This window comes from Wyeomyia smithii, chromosome 3, assembly GCF_029784165.1.
Source record: "Wyeomyia smithii strain HCP4-BCI-WySm-NY-G18 chromosome 3, ASM2978416v1, whole genome shotgun sequence".
NCBI lineage: Eukaryota > Metazoa > Arthropoda > Insecta > Diptera > Culicidae > Wyeomyia > Wyeomyia smithii.
This window is the reverse complement of record NC_073696.1, coordinates 78,018,449-78,042,500: the sequence shown is the minus strand read 5'-3', so window position 1 is coordinate 78,042,500 and position 24,052 is coordinate 78,018,449. Positions and strand designations below refer to the sequence as shown.

The following is a 24,052-nucleotide window of genomic DNA, read 5'->3' as shown; positions in this document are numbered from 1 at the left end:
GATGTGTCATGCAAAACTAACGATTTCACCAAAAAACAAAACGAAATTAAATACAAGTTCCAACTACATAATTGACTGAACTCGAGACATAAAGAAAACCATTTACTAAACTGAGCTCAAAACACGCAAGCCTTTTGGCCATTTTTCAAACTATCACGCTAAAAAAGGCACCACACGAACCAACCGAGAGAATTTTTCAACTTTATGGCTGTGTCGTTGTACGCTTCCCAATTCGACCGTCAGTCAGTCAATGCACTCAAAAGCTTGTTTTGATCCACCCAACAGCATAATTTCGCCAAATCATCTTCGAAAGAGCATCACGTATAAAAAATGCATAAAATGGAGCGCAAGATAACGAGACTGTTAGTGCCATTAAGTAATTTCTACTTCACTTGTTTAGGAATATTTTATATAATGCATCTATGTATAAATTCTATGGTTTGAAAGCCAAAACTCCATTCTTCATTTGTGCCTCGCAACTAGTCTTGTCTGCAAGCGATGTAATCGAAAAGACAGAGCGCGAAATTGCCGTAGCCAGCAGGCGTTTCCTGCAGTGCAGAAAATTATAGCATCACAAAATAAGCTACAATTTTGGTTTGCAATAAAAGGCAGAGGCTCAAGTAAACTCGTTCGCAGACCTGAAGCGCAGAAAAAAATGATTGTTGTTCTACATTGTCGACCGCAACAACGAATGACAAGTACAATTTCGAAGCTTGCAGGCAGATGCAGTACCATAGCAAAACAGCGACAATAAAAAAATAAAGGTGGTTTCTACGCTGACATACTTTCACGGCATAATAATATGCAAATTTTGTATTATTACAAAGGCAGGATCTGGGCGTTCTGCGTGCAGAAGCCTGCGTCACATTCGTGCTAAAAGTAAACATACGCAATACCATTTCGGTTGGCTATTTCCATCAACAATTCATGCAAATTGTATCCCTGAAGCCGCTCCCACGCTGCAGGCGTGACATATGTTACTTGTGGGAAGACAATTCCATTCGGAATACCACGTGGGCTAAGCGTCCTTTGATTGGATGAGTGATTCTAGTTAGATAGATATGTTCGCCCTAGTTAGATGTGGCGCCGGCAGTATTTCACGTCTTTTATCGCTGAAGGTAACGAAATTCGGGGTCCTGGTTAGAGCTGCACTCCCAGGTGTGGGTGATTGGCATAAACAACTGGCAGAATTGACCCGCTGGAAAATAAACGAGTTAAAGAAAGACATGTTCATGCATATACAAATCCCATCAATTGTCTGAATTCTGCACTAAACCTAACCAAACCTCCTATATCACAAATCAGATACAGCGTTATCAATACTGATGTCAGATCGCATTCAGTTGAACAGATCAAAGAAAGATAGGAACTTTGTACCAAATAGCCAAAGGTCAACGTGATACGGCTGATTGCTATGTTTGCTTCTTTCAATTTCAAAAAACAAATGGTTTCCTTTGAATGAAAATAATCATAAATATATTAGACCTGGTAAAATATACTTAAAACAGAATTTACATCAGAATATCAATTTAGGGAATCATACTTAAAGCTTCCCGGGATTCGGGAAAGGATACTTTGATTCCCCGGAAAGTAGAAAAAATGCGAATAAAAATAGAAAAGGGAAATTTATTCAAAAAGGTTTGATTTAATTTCGCATTCCTTGAAATGACAGGGAAATCACCCTTCGCTACGGGTGAAAAAAAGATGGAGATTTCTCTATCTGTCAATTCTAGCGTTTACGGTGAAAATGTACATTGAAGTCTTCAATCAAAAAAGGTTCTACCTATCGTATTAGCTGATCAATTTCATAAAAGAAAGTTCAAATTTCCAAAAATGCTATTTTGTGCTATTAGTTTTTTTGTGAATCACGATTATTTTTTTGAAAAAGGCTCATGTAAAAATGGTAGTAAAGATTACAAATATTTTCAGAGCGAAAACGGTTCGTTTGATCGGTGTGACGTCTTCGACAAAGTCGTAGAGGATAAACAAAAAAAGTAAAAAAAAAAGATAATAGATGGTTGAAAAGGATGTTCATAAGACACGACCGCAAATTAACGTGTTATTCCACGTTAAGCCTGTCTTACTTACTTTACTTTCATGGCAACAGGTCCTCAACGACTCACTGCCAAATCCAGAATACATCTCAACATCACTCGATCTATGGTTGGGGGCACACCACCCATTCAACGAGTACGGGGTCGCCGACCTCTGTCGGGCTCTCTGCTGAATATTGTCTTCGCTAGTCGACCCTCCGACATTTGTGACACGTGGCCAGCCCACTGCAGCTTGCCGTATTTTATAAGCTTGATGATATCCGCGTATTGGTATGTTTAGGTATCGACCAACCCTCATGGCCGTAAAGTACCATTGAGAGAATCAGCGTCTTGTAGAGCACAAATTTCGTGCGGGATCTCAGCTGGCAACATGAACCGTCAAAGGTCCTGTTTGCCGCTGCTATCCGTCGCTTCACTTAGCAGGTACCGTCATTATCACACGTTATTAGAGTTCCCAGGTACGCACAACTACTTCGTAGATACCCCCTTCTATCGCAATCTCAGTAGACTCGACGAACGTGTACGCCTCGCCAGATCTTGCTCCACCTGGTCTGCCCATCTTGTCCACCGTGCCCCTGGTCGTCTTCTTCCTACCGGATTGGAGGCAAACTCCATCTTCGCAGGGTAGTTGTCCGGCATTCTTGAAACGTGTCCCGTCAGTGTTTCCGTCCAGCTTTAGCCGACTTTTGAATTCTGGGTTCGCCGTAGAGCTGCGCGAGCTCATGGTTCATCCTCCGCCTCCATATTCCGTTCTCCTGCACGCCGAAAAAGATCGTTCTTAGTACCCGTCGTTCGAAAACTTTGAGCACACGCAGGTCCTTCTCGAGTATTGTCCACGTTTCATACCCGTAAAGAACAACCGGTCTTATGACCATTTTGTACAGGTAAAACTTCGTACGGGGGCTTAGTCTGTTCGGCCGCAATTGCTTGTAAAATCCATAGTACGAACCTCGAACGATCGTCGACTACCTCGAACTCATCGCCGTCGATCGTAATGCTACTGCCTAGCCGTTGTCGGTCGGCTTCGGTTCCGTCGGCTAGAATATATTTGATTTTAGACGTATTTACCTGCAACCCAATCCTCTTTGTTTCCCGTTTTAGTCTGGTGTACTATTCTGCCACCGCCGCAGTTGTTCTGCCTGCAATATCCATGTCATCAGCAAAGCCAATTAATTGACTGGATTTGTTGAATATGTACCCCGCGTGCTGATTTCCGCTCGATTCATTACACCCTGTAGCGCAATGCAGGAGAGACCAATCCCGCATGGGGTATTCAAATGGACGCGACAATCCACCCGAAATCCTTACATAGCACTGCGTCCCATCCACCGTAGCCTTCATTAGTCTAATCAGCTTCCTCGGAAAGCCGTTTTCGTCCATGACCTTCCATAGCTCTTTTCGGTCGCGGCTTTGAAGTCGATGAATAGCTGGTGGGGTTCTGTATTCACGGCATTTCTGGAAGATCTGCCGCATGATAAAGATTAGGTCCGTCGTAGACAGTCCTTCTACGAAGCCGGTCTGATAACTTTCCAGTCAAATTTAATTTATCGCCTTTCTTATAGATAGGGCGATAGGGCAAATAACCCCATCTTTCTATTCCTCCGGTAGCTGTTATGTATTCCCAATTCTCGCAATCAACCGGTGCAAACAGGTGGTCAGCTTTTCCGGGCCCCTTTTTTTAAAGCTCCGCTCCGAAGCCATCAATCCCAGCCGGTTTATTGTTTTTCAACTGCTTGGTGGTCTTCTACATGGACGCCATTCAGGTGTTCGTCGAAGTGCTGCCTTCACCTTTCGGCCACCTCACGATCGTCCGTCAGAATACTACATCTTTATGCCGGCACATTTCGGCTCGCGGCACAAAGCCTCTGCGAGAGACGTTGAGTTTCTGGTTGAACTTACTTCGGCATACTCCTCCTCCTCCAGGCGGCGCTCTTTCTCCTGGAAGATTTGCGTTCGCTGCATCTTCTTATATCTGTGTTTCTCCAATTTTTGACGAGTGGCACTGCGCGTGTTAGCCGCCCGCGCATCTATCACCCTCCTATTCGTCGTTGAACAATTCGTTCCGTTGGGTTCGATCCACATGCCCGAAGACGTTCTGCGCTACGCTGTTGATGGCGTTCCAACAGTCCTCGAGAGGAGCTTCCTCCAGCTGGTCCTCTTCCGGCAACGCAGCTTCGAGCGAATGCGTTGTTTCGGCAACGTTAGACTGCTTCAACGTTGTTAACACCGGAGAGTTTTGAGCGCATCTTACCCATCACCAGATATTGGTCCGAGTCAACGCTTATAGGCTACGCTACGCTATAGGATTTGATGTCGATGATGTCTGACAAGTGCCGAAAATCACTCAGAACGTGGTCGATCTGTGTTTCTGTCTGATTTGGTGACCTCCATGCGTACTTGTGTAGGAGGTTGTGCTGGAAGCAGGTACTACGAACGACCATGTTCTTGGAGGTGGTAAAGTCGATAAGTTTTAGGCCCGTTTCGTTGGTCAGCTGGTGTGCGCAGAATATTCAAATCACCAGTTTATATTCCTCCTCCTGGCCGGCCTGAGCGTTTTAATCCCCGATGCTTTGACGCACGTGTTCCCGGAATCCAATTGACCTGAAATTATGCAAGAAAATCATCGAAATTGCCTGATATAGCAACATTCAAAGTGCGATTAAAAATTGATATCTCAACCGATTATCATGAAACTTTGGGAAAAGGTCATTTACACTTTGAGAATCTTCGAAAAAATGCAAAACATCAAAAATATTGACATGAAAAATCGAGGTTTTTTTCCGGCCTTCGATCACTGTGCGACGAGACGCGGTATATTTTTTTCAAATCTGTATCATATTTCCAGTTCGCTTATTTTTGCTTCCCCTGCTGTACACATTGTCTGTTTAATGAACTTGAATGTAAACGGGTAAAAGCCGTTGTTAAAAATAGAAATTTAGTTCGACAAAATAAATGCCTACAACTTTGCCGAAGACATCATACCAATCGAATAAATCATTCCGATTTTATTGATTTTTTGTTTCTCAATTCGCCATGACCGGACAGTCATCATTGTTTAGCTAACCTTTTGAAGTTTTCATTAAAGAAATGATCTCTTAGAAATAATTAACCTTATTTTTAGATTTTTTTTTTTTAATTTGTTTCGCATGGTACTACAATTTTACAATTTTGTTAGAAGATGCCACACCAATAAACCAAACCGTTCTAGAAACTAGAAATTACAAACTTATTACAAAAATTAGTCGTGATTCAAAAAACTTCTTATAGCGCAAAGTGAGACCAAAAATGTTTGCCCGCTTTTTTTGTTAATTGCTCAACTGAGATTATAGATACCTCAATCATGAATTAAATCTTTTATCTATCCAACGTCACACAAATTTTCTATTTTGTAGTTGAATAGTTAATATCATGTCAAAACTGATGTAACCTCTCAGGAGATTTTCATTTTCACTTTTCCAGTTTCTACCCCGGCATTGAAGGCAAAAATGTAGTCCTACATCAGAACGTCCTCTGATTAAACTGAAATAGGTATCTCTTGCATATCACTGATCCCAGATACAAAAAATATCCAGCATGAACCGACGCAAACCAAATGAAAACAATACAGGTCTTGTAACATGATTACAGACACAATCGATTGCCTTATGCTATACAAATGTCATTATTAGGCGTTTTGGGATGCTTAGTAATGTGTAGTAAAATTTCCTTCAAATTTGCGAACCAGAATCTACATACAAATGTTCACCGCCACAAAACAACAATCCTTTGCAAAACTGCAGCTCAATCGAACATCAAAGTAAGAAATATTTTAAAGAAGAGGAGCACCTGCCTTCTTTTGACAAACAATCTAGCAATATAAGAATTTTCAGATAACCACTGTGTGCTGTCCCCCACTCACAAAATTTCTCGGTTCCTTCTATCTTAGTGAGTCAATTTCCAGAAGAAAACATGTTTATAGCTGTTTCTAATAACGTACAAAAATTCCTCAATTGTATGAAGAATCGAATATTTGTTCCGTATCTCTGTTTTCTTCGCTGTGAGTTGAACAACGTTATTAAATTTTCCAATGAAAAAAAAATGTTTTGAGCGACTCAGAAAAACTCGAAGAAAAACATCCATGACCAATTTAACCCTCCAAAAAAAGCGACCACCATCTGAAACCCCTAAAGCAGTGAACCCACGTGTTTGTTCCCCTTTCTAGTAGCGATATATCTATTCATTTAATTAGTAAAATTTAGTATATCGGCTTTCCAGTCATCTGCTTATCAAAACGAAAATTTATTTTCTATTTCCGACGTTTCGATTTAATTTAAAATCTTTTTCAAGGATTCTACAAATATACAAGTTGTTACAAAAATTCAATAATCAGAAAACAGTCACTTACAGGAAGGATATCGTTTTTTGTCTAATAGCTTTATGTTTTGAGCATCAACGGTCAAAGATTTAATTGTGGCTAGCATTCGTTTACTGTAACCGGGTTGTGAGGACGAAAAATTATATTTATAGGGCAAATTTTTTTAAAAAAAGTATTACCGTTTTTGCATTTGAAATAAAATAAACTTGAACTAAAAAAATATATCACTCTAAGCTGAATTCGTAGTAGCACTTCTCACTGCGTATAACTGTATATTCAAATTCTTAAATTCTAGTTCGGTGAGCTGGTTTGGTGAGATGAACTGTGTGGAAACCACAGTATACTGATGTGGATTATAATTCTGATCTATTGCCTATTTTGGTCTTTAGTGTGTGTAATATCCCTGCGTAAGTCGAACTAAGACAATCGACATCAGTCATTTAATGTCAAATGAAAGCACAATAAAATGTTACCGGTAAATAGACGGAACCAGTTCTACGACTCCACCGCCATGAGCGTCACGAAAAGGAAACAACTGTTGACACACTTTCTTCGATTGTTGCTTCAGTATTCTTTATTTTGTTTCGAGTGATCGATTAGATTCCGATCCTTCGGTCATTCACTGCAATGTTCATTCTTCAACTGAGAGTGTTTAGCCTGGAAACTAATACACCTGTAGTATGGAGCGCACGGTTTATCATGGAGGCGCACGGTTCTTTGTGCTGACGTTGAAAAGCTCCCATCACCTACTGTATTTATAAACAAAGCATAACTACTGAAGGTCAAGTGTCGGAGATTTTCAAGTTTTCACGAACACTGCACGGTGTCAAGTGGATTTTCCATTGCTAAGCACTATTAAGACACCATCAATCATGCGGCGTCACATCAAAAGAAGCAACATGTTTGCGTTTTCACGGCGAGACACAATATGCGTGGGTTTAGAGTTGTAGAAAACATTCACTAACATCCATCGCATGTACACTGCATTCAAGAACACTCGCCTAATACACGGAACGGTTATTGTTCTACTCCATAGCAATTCCAGGCACTTGCTTTGCAAAACAAATAATAACATCATACTGGCTTAGCAACAGTAGAACCTTGGCCTGACATAACCAACATGTTTGTAATTGCTTTTTGCATAATCCCAGAATCAGTAGCTTCGAAGCTCAGTTCAAACTGAATGTAAATGTCGCTCATGCATAGCAAAGAAATTTTTCTCCAATTATCTTAGTTTTTGTTTAGTAGTTAGAGACTGCACGAAAAAAACCAGCCTACATGGCTGCACCACTACACCACAAAAAATTGATGTTCTTTTGCAAAAAACCTAAATTAATCCACCTAGCGGTCAGACCCAGCCTTTCTCATTCAAACTTATTATTTGTTAAAACAGATTTACATGAACGCTTCAATCCAATAAATGTATATTCACTCATAAGGTTCTAAAAAATTGATGTTGTAATCTATACATATAAAAATTCAGTCCGGTCTGTATGTCTGTCTGTCTGTCTGATCCATATAGGCTCGAAAACTACCGAACCGATCGGCGTGAAACTTTGTATGTAGGGGTTTTTGGTGCCGATAAAGGTTCCAATGTTAGTTTGAGTCTTCTGAAAGAGAGGGGTCCCATAAAAATGAAACACAAATTTCTGCATATCTCGAAAACTAATCAACTAAATGGAACCAAATTTGGCAGGTAATTGTTTTTAGTGGTAAAAAATATGTTCATAATGTTTTGACACCCTCCTTCTTTTGGAAGGGAGGGGTGCCATACAAATGAAACACAGATTTCTGCACATCCTGAGAACTAACCAACTGAATGGAACCAAATTTGGCAGATGAATATTTTTAGAGGTAACAAATATGTGCATAATGGTTTGACACCCCTCCCTTTTCTATGAGGGAGAGGTCCCATAAAAATGAAACACAATTTTCGTACAGCTCAAGAACCAATCAAGAAAAAACAACCAAATTTGGTATGAGAATGTTTTGAGAGGTAACAAATATGTCCATAATGGTTTCTGAAAAACAGCTGGAAATGATCAAATACCACCCAATATGTGTATCTCCGGAGCCAGAATGTTGCAAGAAGCTAAAAATTGATTTCAGACACCATCATGAATTGTAGGATGGCAACTTCTGGTTTCTGGAAAACAGCCAAAAATGGCCGATTTTCGCCTAACATGAGTATCTCCGGAACTAGAATGATGCACAGCAGCTGAAATCGACCACAGACCCCATTTTGGATTCTAGGTTGGCGACTTCCGGTTCCTGGGAAACAGCCGAAAATGATCGAATAACACCCAATATGGGTGTTTCTACAATCAGAATGACGCTCAGAGACCAGAAATTATCTTAAATACCATTTTGAAATCCAAGACGGCGACTTCCGGTTTGTGAAAAACAGCCTAAAATAACCAACCAGGCACCATTTTAAATTGCTAAATGGCAACTTCTAAGAAACAGTCGAAAATGACCAAATTATACTCAATATGGATATTTATGGAATACCAGCCAATATGAATATATTTAGAACTAAGGCGATGTACAGAAGCCAAAAGTCGAGGATGTTGTTATTTCTATAAAACCAATCATTCCAAACGATTTGTTATTTGACTTTGATCATATCCTATGGCCGATTCTCCGTGCATTTGCAGCCTTTAAACACATCGCAAGGAATCAACGAATTTGAAACGTTCAAATAGTACAATACCACATTTAAATTATATTGAGGTCACAAATATCGAAAAAAGCAAGTATCTTTTTAAATAGTCTTTGAATTTCTTTTCTTTCCATAACTTTTGAGCCACATATCAAATTGTTATGAAATTTGTTATTTGTAAGTTTGAGAGATGACTCGTTCGTATGACACTAGTTATGTTCAAATAAGTCATGTAATCTTCGAAATAATAGACTTCCGTTGTTTTATTAACAATTTAATAACGGTTACTTAAGTTCAATTATAATCAAATGAAATGGAAACGTATAGGACAGCCAAACTTTGAAACCACGTGTTCAATCATAATTCATCAGTTAACGCTTAACTAGTCCGCTCGTCTGATAATAATGTTGATCAATTCGGTTGTGTAGTTTCTGAGATAATGAAGTTTCGTGATTTTCGGTACATTACAGACGAAGTTACAGTTCGATTACAGTAAAATTCAATAGGGTGTTATGAGGCAGCTAGACTTATCTATTGACACTAATTCTGTGGAAATCGGTTCAGCCATCTCTGAGAAAAGCGAGTGAGTTCAAGTAGTCGTCGGAATATTTTCCTCTTCATAGCTGGATTTCACATTTTTAAACATAACAGGCAAAGTAATAGTCCGATTGCAAAACAAATCAATAGGGTCTTATGGGGCACCTAGACCTTCCATTTGATAATGATTTTATGGAAATCGGTTCTGCCATCTCTGAGAAACATGAGTGAGTTTAAACTGTCTTCAGAACACGTTTCTGTTCGTAACTTTTGAAACACAAGTTCAATCTTTATAAAATTCAAAAGTTAAGGGTTTTCAAAGTAGCCCGTTCATTTGAAACCAATTTTGTTCAAATCGGTTGTGTGGTTTTAGAGATAATGATGTTTCATGATTTTTACATTTTGATACATAACCTCTAAACTAAAAATCCGATTACAATAAAATTTAATAGGGTTAAATTTAATAGGGTATAGGATATCTTCGGTTTTGCGAGTGATTGCTATACCTTTCTAGGAGAAAGGCAAAAACAGCTCACAATAAAAACATTACATTTATATGATTTATACAACGCTCAAGAATGTCTAACATTTTTGTAAAGGATTATATTACGTAGTTTATAATTCAAAAGGACCGGTCAGATTCAATTCTTACAATGCGAGGAAGAAAGAAATAACTAGCGAATTTTGGCTTCAAAAAATCTCATCAGTACGAAAAGCAATCAATCAGTGTTCTTCTATAATACGATGCTATCTGTTTCGATGTTGCGATTTGATGTTCTTATTTCTTCTTAACTGTAAAGATAAACTACTGCTACTCATATGACTGGTTTTTCTTCTTAGAAATAAACCCTTTTTCTTACCAAATCCAAATATTACTTCTCGTTGCCTTATATGTAGCACTCCAGGCTCCGATTGAAATTGAATTCATTTCCTACTCTGGTCATATCTTCGTCCATAACTTTTACTTGTCGATGTGCCATTCACATTTCCTTCCTATGCGTACGTCAATGCGTTAAACATACAACATGCCTATGAAATGACCATCTTGGGAAAATTTACTAAAAGGATCACACTAACCGAGTTTTCCATCCTGTTTTTCTCGTTTCTTGCTTTTCTCTCTCTTTCTGATCTTTCTAGTTTCGCCTCTTTCAGTCATTGGCCACTGCATGTTTACACTGGGGCGCAAATACGGTGAACTTTGTCGCCGGGACTCAGACTGCGAGTCGGGTCTAGTTTGTGATATATCTACCCTGAGCGGGGCCAGTGTCTGCCGCCCACCGATCGTGCTGGCCAAACAGTACGCCGAGGACTGCATCACCTCCAGCGATTGTGATATCTCCCGGTGAGTAGAAAAGGGTATACCGAATCGTCCGTAGCAGAAACTTTTGTTTGGATTACATTCTCCACTGAATTAAACGTCGCTCATCGACAGACACATAGGAGCAACAACCCTCATAAAGAAGCATGAAAAAGTTTCCTGCTGTGTCAACCTAACAATGTACTCAGCAGAGTAAATTTCGTTTTTTTACCCTTGTCAGAAAATTATTCACACCGTTAGAGAGATACTCTAGTCTTTGTAACCTTCATAACAGTATTGTAAACTAAAATGGAGACCCGAGCGCTTCTGCAAATTATCTAATGCTAAAAATGTTTCAAGAAGATTAGAATTATTCATCCAAAGAAACACTAGCCACCAATTCAACTTTCCAACAGTTCTTTTCTGGCAATGATTTTCAACCTAAACGAAGGGTACCTAAAATGATTCTCATTCTAGCTATGAATATAAATGGGGAGAAAAATATCACCTAACGAATGATTCCAAATATCAAATTACTGATTTTTTATGTTCTTTTTTATTTTCTATCTTTTATAATACTAATAGAGGACTTTGCTGTCAGGTGCAAAGAAGACATCGGCAAGTGCCCCGCAAGGTAATTCTGTGGCCTTCCCACGGTTTCCACAGAATAATCAAAACAAAAATAATCAATTTTTATTCATTCGCTCTGTTCCCTGCGATAGGTCTGCTCTTACTTCAAGGACCCTCTGCTGTGCATTGGTACTGTTGCTGCTGATCAGGTGAGTTCTGGGATTACTTCAAGCGTACGGGTTTCCCCTTCGGGTTGCTCTCCATTCAATCATCGTAACAAGATTTCCTCATCGAATGAAATGTTTCAATCGATAGCAGTACGGTGTAAAAGTCTTCGTCTATTTTCATGATTTCGAGTTTTATGTAAGTGTGGGAAAAATACATAGAAAAAGAGAGATATTTTACCAGTTTTCGGTTGCCTCCGCAGTTGTTTTGTTTGATGTTGCCACATCTTAATTATTTTGTAGTCGAATTACGTTATAAAGATTTTTTCGAATATTTCTTAAATTTATTTTTCAAAGAAACATTCAAAAAATTATAATCAGCTTTTAAATTTTATTGCGAAAACTGCTATTTCGATGCCTTGTATACCTACAAGTTCCAATGCATCTTCGATCAAAGCATGTATGTACCTAGTTCTATTACCATCGAGGCAAATTTATTATAATGATGTCATTTCTGTAGACATGTAAGATGCTCGCCATATCTTTTAATGACATACAAGTTATTGCTGCATCATGATTTGCTATGTGAGAACGAAAGAGAGAAAAGAATCAATAGAAAATTTACTTTGGTAAATTTATTTGGTATTCAACATTATGTAAGTGTAAAAAGAGCAAAGCCTTGGTGCTACATTCCGATGTTCATTTATACACAGACTTCGCAAGCGACTGTTTAGTGTACAGAACAATTGCGGAGCTAGCGCTACAATCCTACTGGAACTAACAGTCTCTCCCAAGCTTTAAGTGTTTTTGTAAATGTACTTATACTAAATTCACACCAACAAAACGTGAATAGAACCAGCTAATAAGGACCAACTTTGCGTTTCCCACAAATGTATATATTTTGATTCAACTTATTCCCCGCGGGTGATGCCTAAAGGCATCACCTGACATCTAAACTCTGATTACAGTTCAACAACTGTACTTGAAACTTTTACCGATTAAACTATTTAATACGGTTAGAGAACTTATTAATCTTCAATATGCAATAGAGTTTGTGCCAATTGTGCATATGGTTGCTGGGTAAAAAAAGTTAGAAGGTCATATTTCGAGGTAAAACTGATTTCTCTTCGTGGAGATAGGGTTAACACTTGCGTACCTGTTCCCTCCATACCATTCCGCAAGATCTGAACTGAATTTGATCCAACCTGTTTTAAAAGATCACAAATTTATCATAGTTTTATGGACTACTTGCCGAGTTACAAAAATCGGTTCCGGGAATGGTTCCGAAATCTAGCTTGCAGCATATCAAAGAACTCGGCGAGGAACGGCCTATGGTCTTTCTTGATGAACGACGCACAAACTGCGTACTATAAATTTCCTCGTTCACGGCCAGTGAAAGAAGAGCAGCTTTGACATCCCCTTCTCGCCGATTGTCAGTCACAGCAGCACCTTCTTGGGGAACTTGGTGTGTGAAAGAAACTTCACCTTGGTGGTACTTCCGTCGTTGCCATCCAGGATGAGACAGGTCTCGTCGTCCATAACCACTGTCACGTTGCGATTTGCCGTAAAAATCGATTTGACCATTTTATTCAGGCGCTGCCCCTGCGTCATTACCTTCAGCTCCGAGACTAGTGAACGGAACTGCTGCTTCCTGACATGTATGTCCATGTTCGCTGACGATATTGACATTGTGGCTCGGACCTTTGCGAAGATGGCGGATACGTACATCGGACTAAAGGCTGAAGCCAAACGGATTGGACTGGTCATTAATGCATCGACGACGAAGTACATGAAAGTAAGGGGTTCACGAGAGTACAGTGCTAACCTCCCACCTCGAGTTCAAATTGGTGGTGATGAAATCGAGGTGGTTGATGAGTTCGTGTATCTGGGCTCACTGGTAACTGCCGACAACGATACCAGCAGAGAAATTCAACGGCGTATTATGGCAGGAAATCGTGCATACTTTGGTCTCCGGAGGACGCTCCGATCGAGTAGAATTCGTCGCCGAACCAAGTTAACCATCTACAAGACGCTGATCAGACCGGTAGTCCTCTACGGGCATGAGACATGGACTATGCTTGTGGAGAACCAACGCGTCCTTGCGGTCTTCGAGCGGAAGGTGTTGCGTACCATCTTCGGTGGACTGCAGATGGAAAACGGAGTGCGGAGAAGGCGAATGAACCACGAACTGCAGGAGCCGCTTGGGGAGCCATCTATCGTCCACACCGCTAAGACAGGCGGGTTGCGGTGGGCTGGGCATGTTTTAAGGATGTCAGACGACAGCCCGGTAAAGATGGTTCTAGAAACCAATCCGTCAGGGACGAGACGGAGAGGTGCACAGCGGGCAAGGTGAATCGATCAGGTGGAAGACGACCTGCGGACCCTACGCAGACTGCAGAGCTGGCGAACTGCAGCCATGGACCGAGTGGAATGGAGATGACTCTTACGTACAGCAAAGGCCACACCACGGCTTGGGACTGTTTGGTAAGATAAGTATGCCCATGTTCGCCAGGCACTTTTTCACTATTTGGCAGGTCGCACCGACCTCCCGGCCAAGCGCACGCAGCGATGTAGCCACTTTTCCCTTGGTTTTCCTCTTCAGCATCCTTTGGAGCTTCTTGTCGCTCAGGGTCGTTGGCCGTCCGGAACTGGGCTTTCTTTCAATGCTCTGATTGTTATCCAATAGTGTCAAGATGTTGTAGATGCCGGGCTTGTCCGGTGTCCACGAAATGCCGCACGATGTCCGTTTTCGACGCGACGGGGTACCGTTTTTTGAACACTCACACTTCTGAACGAAGTAGCTTCACTGTTTTCGCCATCACGATTAGAGTTCGACTGATAGAGCTATCAAATTTTTCCTTAATTAAATTAACTCATGAGTCATGGGTTAATATAATTGATACTGCATGCGCATTTTAATCAGTGCGTGCAAAGGTAAACCCATGATAAATCGGCAATTTTTGTCCATTTCTTTTAGCGCAAACGTTAAAGCGCTTTTCACATCAGGTAATAACAAATTCGCGTAGGCGGAGGGTTGTCCGATCGTTTTCGTACTCTTATCATTTATTTTCACTCCTAACAGAACACAGTCTCTAAACGGTGAATGGAAAAGAAACAATGCTGTCAACAAACCTTTGGGATGAGTCGAAAAAGTGAGGTTATATTTTGGGTGCAACTATCTATTGCGCACCTGATGAACTAACTGACATACACTGAGAAAAAAATCACACGCTCATACCATATTTTTTTTACCCATGAATACCAATAAGCAAACCCAATCATCTTACCTTACATATCGATTTTTAATGGAATCCACGGTACTTTGACGTGTTTCTGGCATTAGACGTGTTTTAGCATTGAAACCTGAGTGTGAAAAGATTGAATTTTGTATACATGACGTGGCAAACCAAAGTGTATGACACTTGATTTTGTGCTGTGAACTGAAACGCAATCGTATTCCACGTAGATATGGAATGTTGCATTTATTGGCACAGAAGTAAGTGAAATCCACTTGGCAGTAACGTGTCGATTTTTAACAGTGTAATGTCAAAAATGCACGCCAAACTATATCCACTCAAAATTTCACTCATTTTACCCGCCGAATCCACAGTTAGGGCAATATGAGTGTGTGAGGATTTAAACCTTTCTCATATTTAATTTTCTGCGTTCTGGTTGTCGTATATAATAAATGTGACTATACAATTTTCCCTTTTTATGCATGTACCATATATCCTACGGATCTAGTTTATCAATTCAAATCTACTTTGTGCAAATCAACACCCTTTTCTCTCCTCGAATCTCCCAGATGGTCTCGAGGTACGATGCTGGCCTAACAAGCAAGTCGTCGTAGGTTTGAGTCTCGACTCGGGAGAGACTGTTAGCCTGTTAGTGTCAGTAGGATCATAGCGCTAGCCCCGCAATTGTCCTGTACACTAAACAGAAGGTTGAGTTCCGAATCGGAATGTAGCACCAAGGCTTTGTTTTGCTTTTTTTTTCTCTCTCGGAAAAATGTTGGTGTGGCTTGAGATTACGTCAGAATTTAGCTTGTTACCTTTACTAACGTGATACTGCGACTATATCTCTAGGTCTACCACAAGTTTTCGATCAACGGCAGATAACGGTACTTCAGGGCTATTAGCAAGATCAGGTTTTCCGACAATCGTCTGTTGAAGTTCGCATCGTAGGCAATCTGGGGTGATATTATATTGCTGATTTAACCATTTTCTCTTCTCGTATTCGGAGTAATTTTGTTTTTCGCTTTGCATAATTGATTCAGAAATCCTATAATGAACAAATGATTCAAAAAAAAATTTTTTTAATAGTTTCATATCGAACTCGGTGGACAAAACAAATTTATTTTGCGGAAGTCATCATCAACCTAAATTCATCAGTTTTGAAGTAGAATACTTCTCTCAGGAAGTTCGGCTACATAGGGATGTGAAATGAAAATCTAAAACCGAAAAAAGTGAAAAATATGTCCAATTTCAAATGCTAATAAATCGGTTAGTATTCTATGGATTTCCTTCGTTCTTGCAGCAATAGATTGGAAAATCTTCTAAGATTCTTCCCAAAATAAGATAATTGTAATTTAATTATTCACACTATTGTACTATTGAAAATAGTCAAGCCTTGGCAAAACGAAAAATTCGACCTCTGATTGGTCGTTATATTCTTGCTTCCCAAGCACGGTCGACAGGATCATATACCTTGCAATTGAAAACATGCTATTTGGTCTATATAAGAGCCTGTTTCAACCGGAGCCGCTCATAATAGTTCTAGACAGCGACAACAGCAGTAGTCCTTCCTTAGCAGCAGCACTAGCCCTGTGGTTGGTCACCACGTCTCAGGAGCAGCGCGGTTTTTCTCAGCGTGTGTCGCCAGACAGCCATTACTCCCCCCGTGTTGGGGCAGCATGAAGATTGCCATCAGGAAATCCAATTTTGGAAATCAAAATGCCTTTTTCAAGGCAAACGAACAAGTCATTGAAAGTTAATAATTTTTGTCAACGCAAACAAGCATTCTGTGTTGCATCCTAGCAATTCAAATCTGTCGCACCCGTCGTATTTACTGAATGTGAAATAGCTTCCACAGTGCATGTTGTCCGTGTATCTTAATTCCTCCAATGTTAGGGCAACTCAAAAGTTGTAATCAGTAACCGATTTTGTACCGCAAAATGCTTCTTTCAAGGCAAATAAACAAATAATTGAAGGTTAATAATTCTCTGGCATCAACACAAGCAGACATTCTGTGCGGGATGCAATCAAATTCTGTTATAGTTGTCTAATTTCTACTTTATTTAGTAAACCCCCCACTGTAGGGGCAGCGCAAAGGCTGCGATCAGCATAACCGACATTGAATAATAAACTGCCCTGTTAGAACGCATTCACAAAAGCAGTTAGTTCGACTATGCAGAGCTAATATGAAGTCGATTCAATCAATCAGCATAAACAGAATTTCGTCGTCTCCCAGCTGCCAAGTTGCAACATGATGCAACACGCAACAGCGAGCAAACGAAATCGCTTAATGTTACAAACCGCAATAAGATACGGGTTAAAACCGTTGCGTGTGTGAGAGCACCATCGGTGTTTATTCGCTGGATACAAAAATCAAATGCGAATTGTGGAATAATTTGTCTGAAGAACATTAGGGAATGGAACAACTGAACTGATAGGGCGTGGCCTATTTCGTAGCACCCTTCGGCTATAAAAGAGTGTTTCTGGGAAAACTAGCTACATTCATTAGTCGGAAGGTGAGCTGGATGGACCGTCCACAACGTTGACAGCAGCAGCAGCAGCAGATATCAGCACTCAGCGGTAACAGAATGTATCAGCGGGTTGCGCCTGTGGCTGCCTTCAAATTAAACAAATCACTTGCCCTGTTGTTGGTCACCACGTCTCAGGCCTCTGCCTGAGAACGAACGCCAACGCGAGCGATCGGGCGAGATTTTTTCCGTACATCAGCCGGCACTTCCTCTAATGGAAAAGTTGGATCATTTTGTTCAGAAGAATATTACTGTCGGTAATATTACAGAGCTGCGATTGCATTATATCCGATATGGAATTTAACAATTGTTCTTTTGAGGACAAATAAAACACTTATTTTGAAGAGTTAATAGTTTTGGGTACCAGTAGCAGTATGGTAACAGCCTCAGCGGTAGGTGCAGCCGGTACTTCCATGAGGCGGATGTTATAAGGAAGTAAATGGAAGCGGCATGGCGAAACAGTTCGGGTGTGCTTAGACGCGCGTCATTTTTCGTTGTTTATATTATTCCCCACATGAAACGAAGCGTTTTTGGTACGATAGCGGCGGTATTAGCGGTAGATGCATTTGCCAACACTTACTCCAGTAAAGCCGTGTCTAATTTTCAATGTGAAAACACCTTTCTATTGTGTTGGCCGTGCACATTAGGCCTCTGCCAGGCTAAACGCGAAAAGCGGCGTGAACCGTTTCGCCCGGCCGTAGGTTAATGTGCAGCCGTAAGTAGAGCTGTGTAAAAGTATTCTACTTTAACCTCGCGGTCGTGGCTTTGCACACAACCCTCCTGTGATTTTTTCCATTTTTTACTATTCGCACGCAGTTGAAACCAGGTTGCAGAACGCAATTCTTTGGAATTCGATGCAACCATACAAGCGAAAAAAGATTGTATAAACAACAAACATTAATTAATATCATTTCAAATGCTGCTTGCGTGAACATTCTTTCATTAAACTTTGTCCAGCAATAGTCAAGCAGCAAAAATCACCCAAGAAAACCTTTCAAAAACAGCTTGAAATGATTAAATTAGAGTGAGCTGATTGATTTCCATTCACATTGTACACAAACTGATTGAATGCCAAAAACAAACGTCATTTGATTTGAGCCCAATTGTAACAGAATTTCTGGTCGATTATATTTGGGTATTATTTTTAGATTCTTATTTTACACGTTGTTCTGCCTCAAAAATATTATGCGAATAAAAAACTTTCACTACTAACAATTCTATGTCGTTCTAGGTAAAGCACGAAATCGAACATACTGCGAATGAAAAACGGATCATTTACAACAAACACTAAACGATGGGTAAATGAGGGTTCCAGAAGCGAACAATGTATGCTTTACCCAGCCTATCAACAGTATGCAACATCAGTAACCAAATGACCTAATCAAAATAATAGAAGTTACTTATGTACAGAAGGTTTACTTTTCGAAAAATTTTCCGTTTTCGTTACACATCAGTATTCACGTTGCAAAATCTGATAGGCAAATTTAACAGCAAAATAGTGCACATACTGACAAGAAGCAAATTATAACATGGAGAGCTCCTATGAATGACAGAATTATTCCAGCAAACAAAAATCACAGAGTAGCATATTAAGCTTAATTAAAAACAAAAAAATTGAAGACAAAGCAACAAAAATATCACTAACTGTTTGCAACCAGAAAAGCAAGTTAGATACAGAAGCATATATTTACATACTACTGGTAATGTTTCCTGAAGTATTCATTCAATATGGTCACATAATTAAGATATAACGATGACAAAACCAAAACACACACAACTAAAGTGAACTAATACATATCAATCAATGTCCTTATTGTCCTTGTATTTAATATTAAATGATTTTTAACTGCGTAAACACTAAAATATAAGAGAAAAGTCGACGGGTGAAAAGAACATGAAAGATATGATTTTTTTCTCTTCTGAATAACGTTTCTACTTTCGAACGAATCAACTTCATTATATAAATGTTTTTTTTTTTCGATAAAGATTGAACGATGTGAGAATATGTCGACTGTCATGGCCACATGCCTTCTGCTATGAGTCGAAGGCCATTTATTGTTCCTTTGTAGCAGTTCGGTGAGATCTGAGGTAATCTGTGGGCTGAAAGGTTATTTTGATATAATCCCTCCATTCCAGCCTAATGAACGGAGATGTTCGAATGGGTGGTAAAATCATTATGACATTGCAATAACTGTTTTTGTATCGTGCTAAGAATAAACAGTTTACCGTCCATTATTCTGAAAACCAAATCCCGCATAAGTGCAAGATAAAAAAAATTCAATATCAAAACCAATGACCATTATCATATTTCTTGTTAATAGTGTCACACTCAACGCCAGTTCTTAAAACCGGAAGTTATGTCTATTAACAGTGGCATATTGATATTCGATGACGAGGCACATTATCCCACAGTTCCCCCTATTCCAATACTTGTTATATCCAGCAAATTACATATCATTGGCCTTATATGTCTGTCGGAAATTTAATAGAACCCTCGCATGTTTTCCCTAGCATTTCTCTAAAATCTTTCTACTTGTTAACCACAGAAGTACCACCAAAATATAAAATCTTGCCAATGCAATGTTTGAATCTTTCACCCGCAGTTAAATGACTATCTGAAAACAAATGAAGAGTCACAGATATTATACTGATATAATCGGTTCTTATGCAATGAAACATATCGTTATACTTAATAAACGACTTTAAATTAAAAAGAACCATAGGTTAATAGGAATTATCAGATAAGTCTAGGTCTTTGAACAAACCAATAAAAAATATCATATTGGCTGAGGCATTTACTTACCGTCTGTTAAGCATATATACCTATATATAAACCTAACGACTTGAATAGTGCATGTTACACAATACAAACAAAAAAGAAACAACCAAAGAGAAAGATGCCCTGAAGAAGTTATGGTTGAATAATAAAACGCAAAATATTCAAATCTTATTAACTCAATATCATTTTTATGTTTTACACAAAAATAAGATCTTGACTGAAACTTTATAACGTTTCCAACGAAGAAGAACGTTACACAGCGGATGAAACAGTAAAACAATCAACACATATGAGTAACTAATAAGAACTAACAACAAAAAAACCAACGCAGCGGAGCTATCAGTAAGAATAACAAATATTTCCATTCGACAAAATCAAAATTGAAAAGAAGAAAGGTTTAATCTACACCAGTGAATCAAACTACTCGAAGTTCTCGTATGTATAACACCATTGCGACTGTGAACAAAACCAGTGTCAAATATCGTCCATCATTCTGGAAATAAGTCAAGCAAAATAGCACCGAGTCCATAACAATTTCTGGAATGCCGGACGACACCTGACAAACCGGACTGTAAAGGCCGCACACTTAAAACAAAAAGAAAACAAAGAAACAGGAAACGAACAGAAACGACACTTAACGCTTGCGAGTTTGGCCTAAGTTTAGGTTACTATTATGCAGAATTTTCTGTAGCAAGCAGAACAGCAACAAAGCTTGTTCTAAAAAAAAACCTTCCTATCATTGACAAATCGGCTTACAATAACCGTTAAGTGCACAGGAAAAATATCTTCGAAGACATGTGACCCATTATACCGAAGCACAATTTTTGCCTCATTATAACATAATACTTTTTGGTGATACTGAATGTACTTCCCAATGTGTAAAACAGACACTTATATACAAACGCATGCACATACACAGAAAACAAAACAACACTTACGCATCACACCAACTCAAACACACATACACACACTAACAGAGGCACGAATTGAACAGGAAACAATACACTCTCTTATGTACAAAAACAAACAGAAGCAGAAATTATATGTGTACATCTTTCAGAACTCAAATCCGGCATCTGTTTTTCTTTCCAAATCCGAACGAATCCTATCAGTTCACCGTCGTTTAGTTGGTGGAGTCGCCTTGTTAATCACCAGTCTTGCGTTCCGCTCGATGTTAGTTTATATTTTAACGTAGAATAACGTCTTCAAGAAAGGTTCGTAGGGGTGTGAAATGAAACATGGAACGAATTCATGTCTACACACCAAATGTTAATTGGTGGAAATCTTTGTTGATTTTTGGTGTGCTGTATTTCCAGCAATCTGTTCAGAAAAATGAAATTTGCCGATCATTCAGCAATGGTCGATTGGAGAAAAATAAAAAGTGACAGATCGTCTGCCATTATGGCGCGTTAAAAACTGAATAGATAGGTAGTAGTCCCCGTGGCTCTGTAGCGTACCATATTACTGTTGTTGTTGCAGATAGAACAAGACCGGTGAATTTTTAAATAAATCTTTGTGAAAATTCAACTGCTTTTACAAATTATGAGAAAATTTATCACGTCTCGGAATTGTTACGGTAATCTTTTTTCCGGTCCATAATGAAAATATTTTTTAAACTGAAAAATACAATACATATTTCTATTCCAATGCGTTGAACATAAATTTGATGCATTTTACCCTTCTGTCTAAAATTACAACTATCCCAGAAGCTGTCAGGATAAATTTTGCTCAGTAAAGTACCTACACACTTAAAAGTCATTGCCGGATCTCGGTAATTCTTTGCCAACCCGGTGGCATCGGCCTTGTTTCCTGAAGCTGCCGTGCAAGACATATATATTTTAAATTATATTTATCGTAGATGTAATAAAACTGAAAAGCACTTTTTCAGAAAGACAGAATGTACAACTTTAGCCATGGAATTGTCATTTAGGCGCTTATTTAGACTATAAGCCAGCTACTGTTAGCTGTGAAAGAGTTTTTCTACAAGCTGTACAAAGAATGAATAATCGCTTCTACAGAATCGATCAGCATATGTAAAAGTGAGCTATTTCTTATTACGCCCTTGTTCGGCTATTTAGGAAGCCGAATGTAACAAGTAGCTGATTTAGTTCTCCAAAACCGACTAGTTGAAAGCTGATTAAATACATAGAAACACTTTATTCGACCTATGTTCAGCCGTCAGCTAAATAAGATTAGTTATAAAAGCGCTTATTTAGCCAAAAAATGTTTCTTGGTTTAGTTTTAAAAGCGCTTATTTAACCAAAAAATGTTTTTTGGGTTGGTAGTATGTTTGTAAAAACAGTAGCTGCTTAAAAAAGTGATCTGGAAAAAGTTGGCATTCATGAAGCAGGTGACAAAACGACAGGAGCTTCTGTTTCTGATGTGAATGACGAGAAAAATACATTGTAAATTTAATTATTTGTTCCAATTTACTCTGTTATCGAAAATAATACCCATCGGCTTTATTGATAGCATTAAAAATAGTTCATCGTACTCAAATCAATGAACAGTAATTAAATAAAAATAACATACTGACTTCTTTCTGTTTGGTACACACTTAAAACTTAATTTCCTTCTCGGCTGAAAAATTTCCGAATTCACTCAGCAACTTGGGATTCAACCGATATTTCGGCAAAAAAAAGCCGGTTACCGAAAGTCGTCAGATTATTTTGCCGAGACTTCGTCAAAAAAAACTTAACTTGACGAATCTCGTCTGAATTGTTTGCCGAATTTATCGTTAAATACTGTTGCTACCGAGATGTCGTAATATTTATCATTTTTATGTCCTTTTTCTCAGTTATGAATTAACAATGAACGAATAACTGGAGCTGTACGCAACCTGTAAGCTCAAGACTCGATATTATTAAGATTTTCCGGAAATTCACCTATTGGCAAGCGATCGAGAAATTCCGATTTTATGTTGTGACACTGGATCCCGCATAAAGCATAGTTTACAGTTCCAAGCGAAGGAAAAAATTTGACAAGTGAAAAAGCGTAAATTTTCGCTTGCGAAATCTGTCGTAAAAACCCGTTTGTGGAACACGCAGATTTTTCACCAGCCTGCAGTTAACAGATGAAGCCCTATTTAGAGTTCCAAGCGAAGTGAAAATCTCATACAAAATGTTCATTTTTTCACGCTTGTGAAAAAAACAACCTGCAAAAATTTCACTTCGCTTGGAACTGTAAACAAATTCGATCCCGCGAAATCGAAAGTTGTGGATCTCATCTTTTTCACTTGGGTTTACCTTTTTCACGCATGCAAACGCTAGTGAAAAAAGCAACAGCAAGCGAAAACTTGCGTGCGTTTATATTCTGTTAAATGCAGCCAATTTTCAATTCGCTAGGATTGTAAACTCGTGAATTTCGCTTCACTTAAACTGTAAACTGCAGGCTGGTGAAATACCTGCGTGTTCCACAAACGGGTTTCCACGACAGATTTCGCAAGCGAAAATTTACGTTTTTTCACTTGTCAAAATTTTCACTTCGCTTGGAACTGTAAACTATGCTTTAAGTGAAGCGAAATTCACGAGTTTACACTCCGAAGTGAAAATTGAATGCAACTGACAGAATATAAACGCACGCAAGTTTTCGTTTGCGGCTGCTTTTTTCACTATCGTTTGCATGCGTGAAAAAAGTACAGTGCTTTTTCGGTTTTATCACGGTCAAAAAAAATTTTGCCGTGAATTTGATGGAACCGTGAATTTAGCGAAATGATAAAAAATGTTTTTTTTTATGTTGGATCCAATTGAAATTTATAATATTTTGAGTAAAATGATGCACTTTCATAGTTAAAAGGAATAAAAGTTCAAGATACAAATAAATAAACAAGAAAAAGTTAGTTTATGATATTTTTCTCCATTGAATTTTCGCGCAC

At 38.9% G+C, this 24,052-nt stretch overlaps 1 protein-coding gene across 2 annotated transcripts in view; it reads left to right on the top strand.

The window, feature by feature from the left end:
• Positions 1–21,246, top strand: part of LOC129726634 (prohormone-3) — a 58,809-nt gene extending 37,563 nt beyond the window's left edge. The window contains exons 4-7 of one of the 2 annotated variants that reach the window (XM_055683577.1): positions 10,760–10,949; positions 11,490–11,538; positions 11,627–11,683; positions 18,631–21,246. In XM_055683577.1, the coding sequence (XP_055539552.1) occupies positions 10,760–10,949; positions 11,490–11,538; positions 11,627–11,683; positions 18,631–18,690 (356 nt within the window). In that variant the 3' untranslated portion in view covers positions 18,691–21,246. Of the gene's footprint in view, positions 1–10,744; positions 10,950–11,489; positions 11,539–11,626; positions 11,684–18,630 lie in introns of both variants that reach the window. The other variant, XM_055683576.1, reaches the window with a different exon arrangement.
• The last annotated feature ends 2,806 nt before the right edge of the window (positions 21,247–24,052 follow it).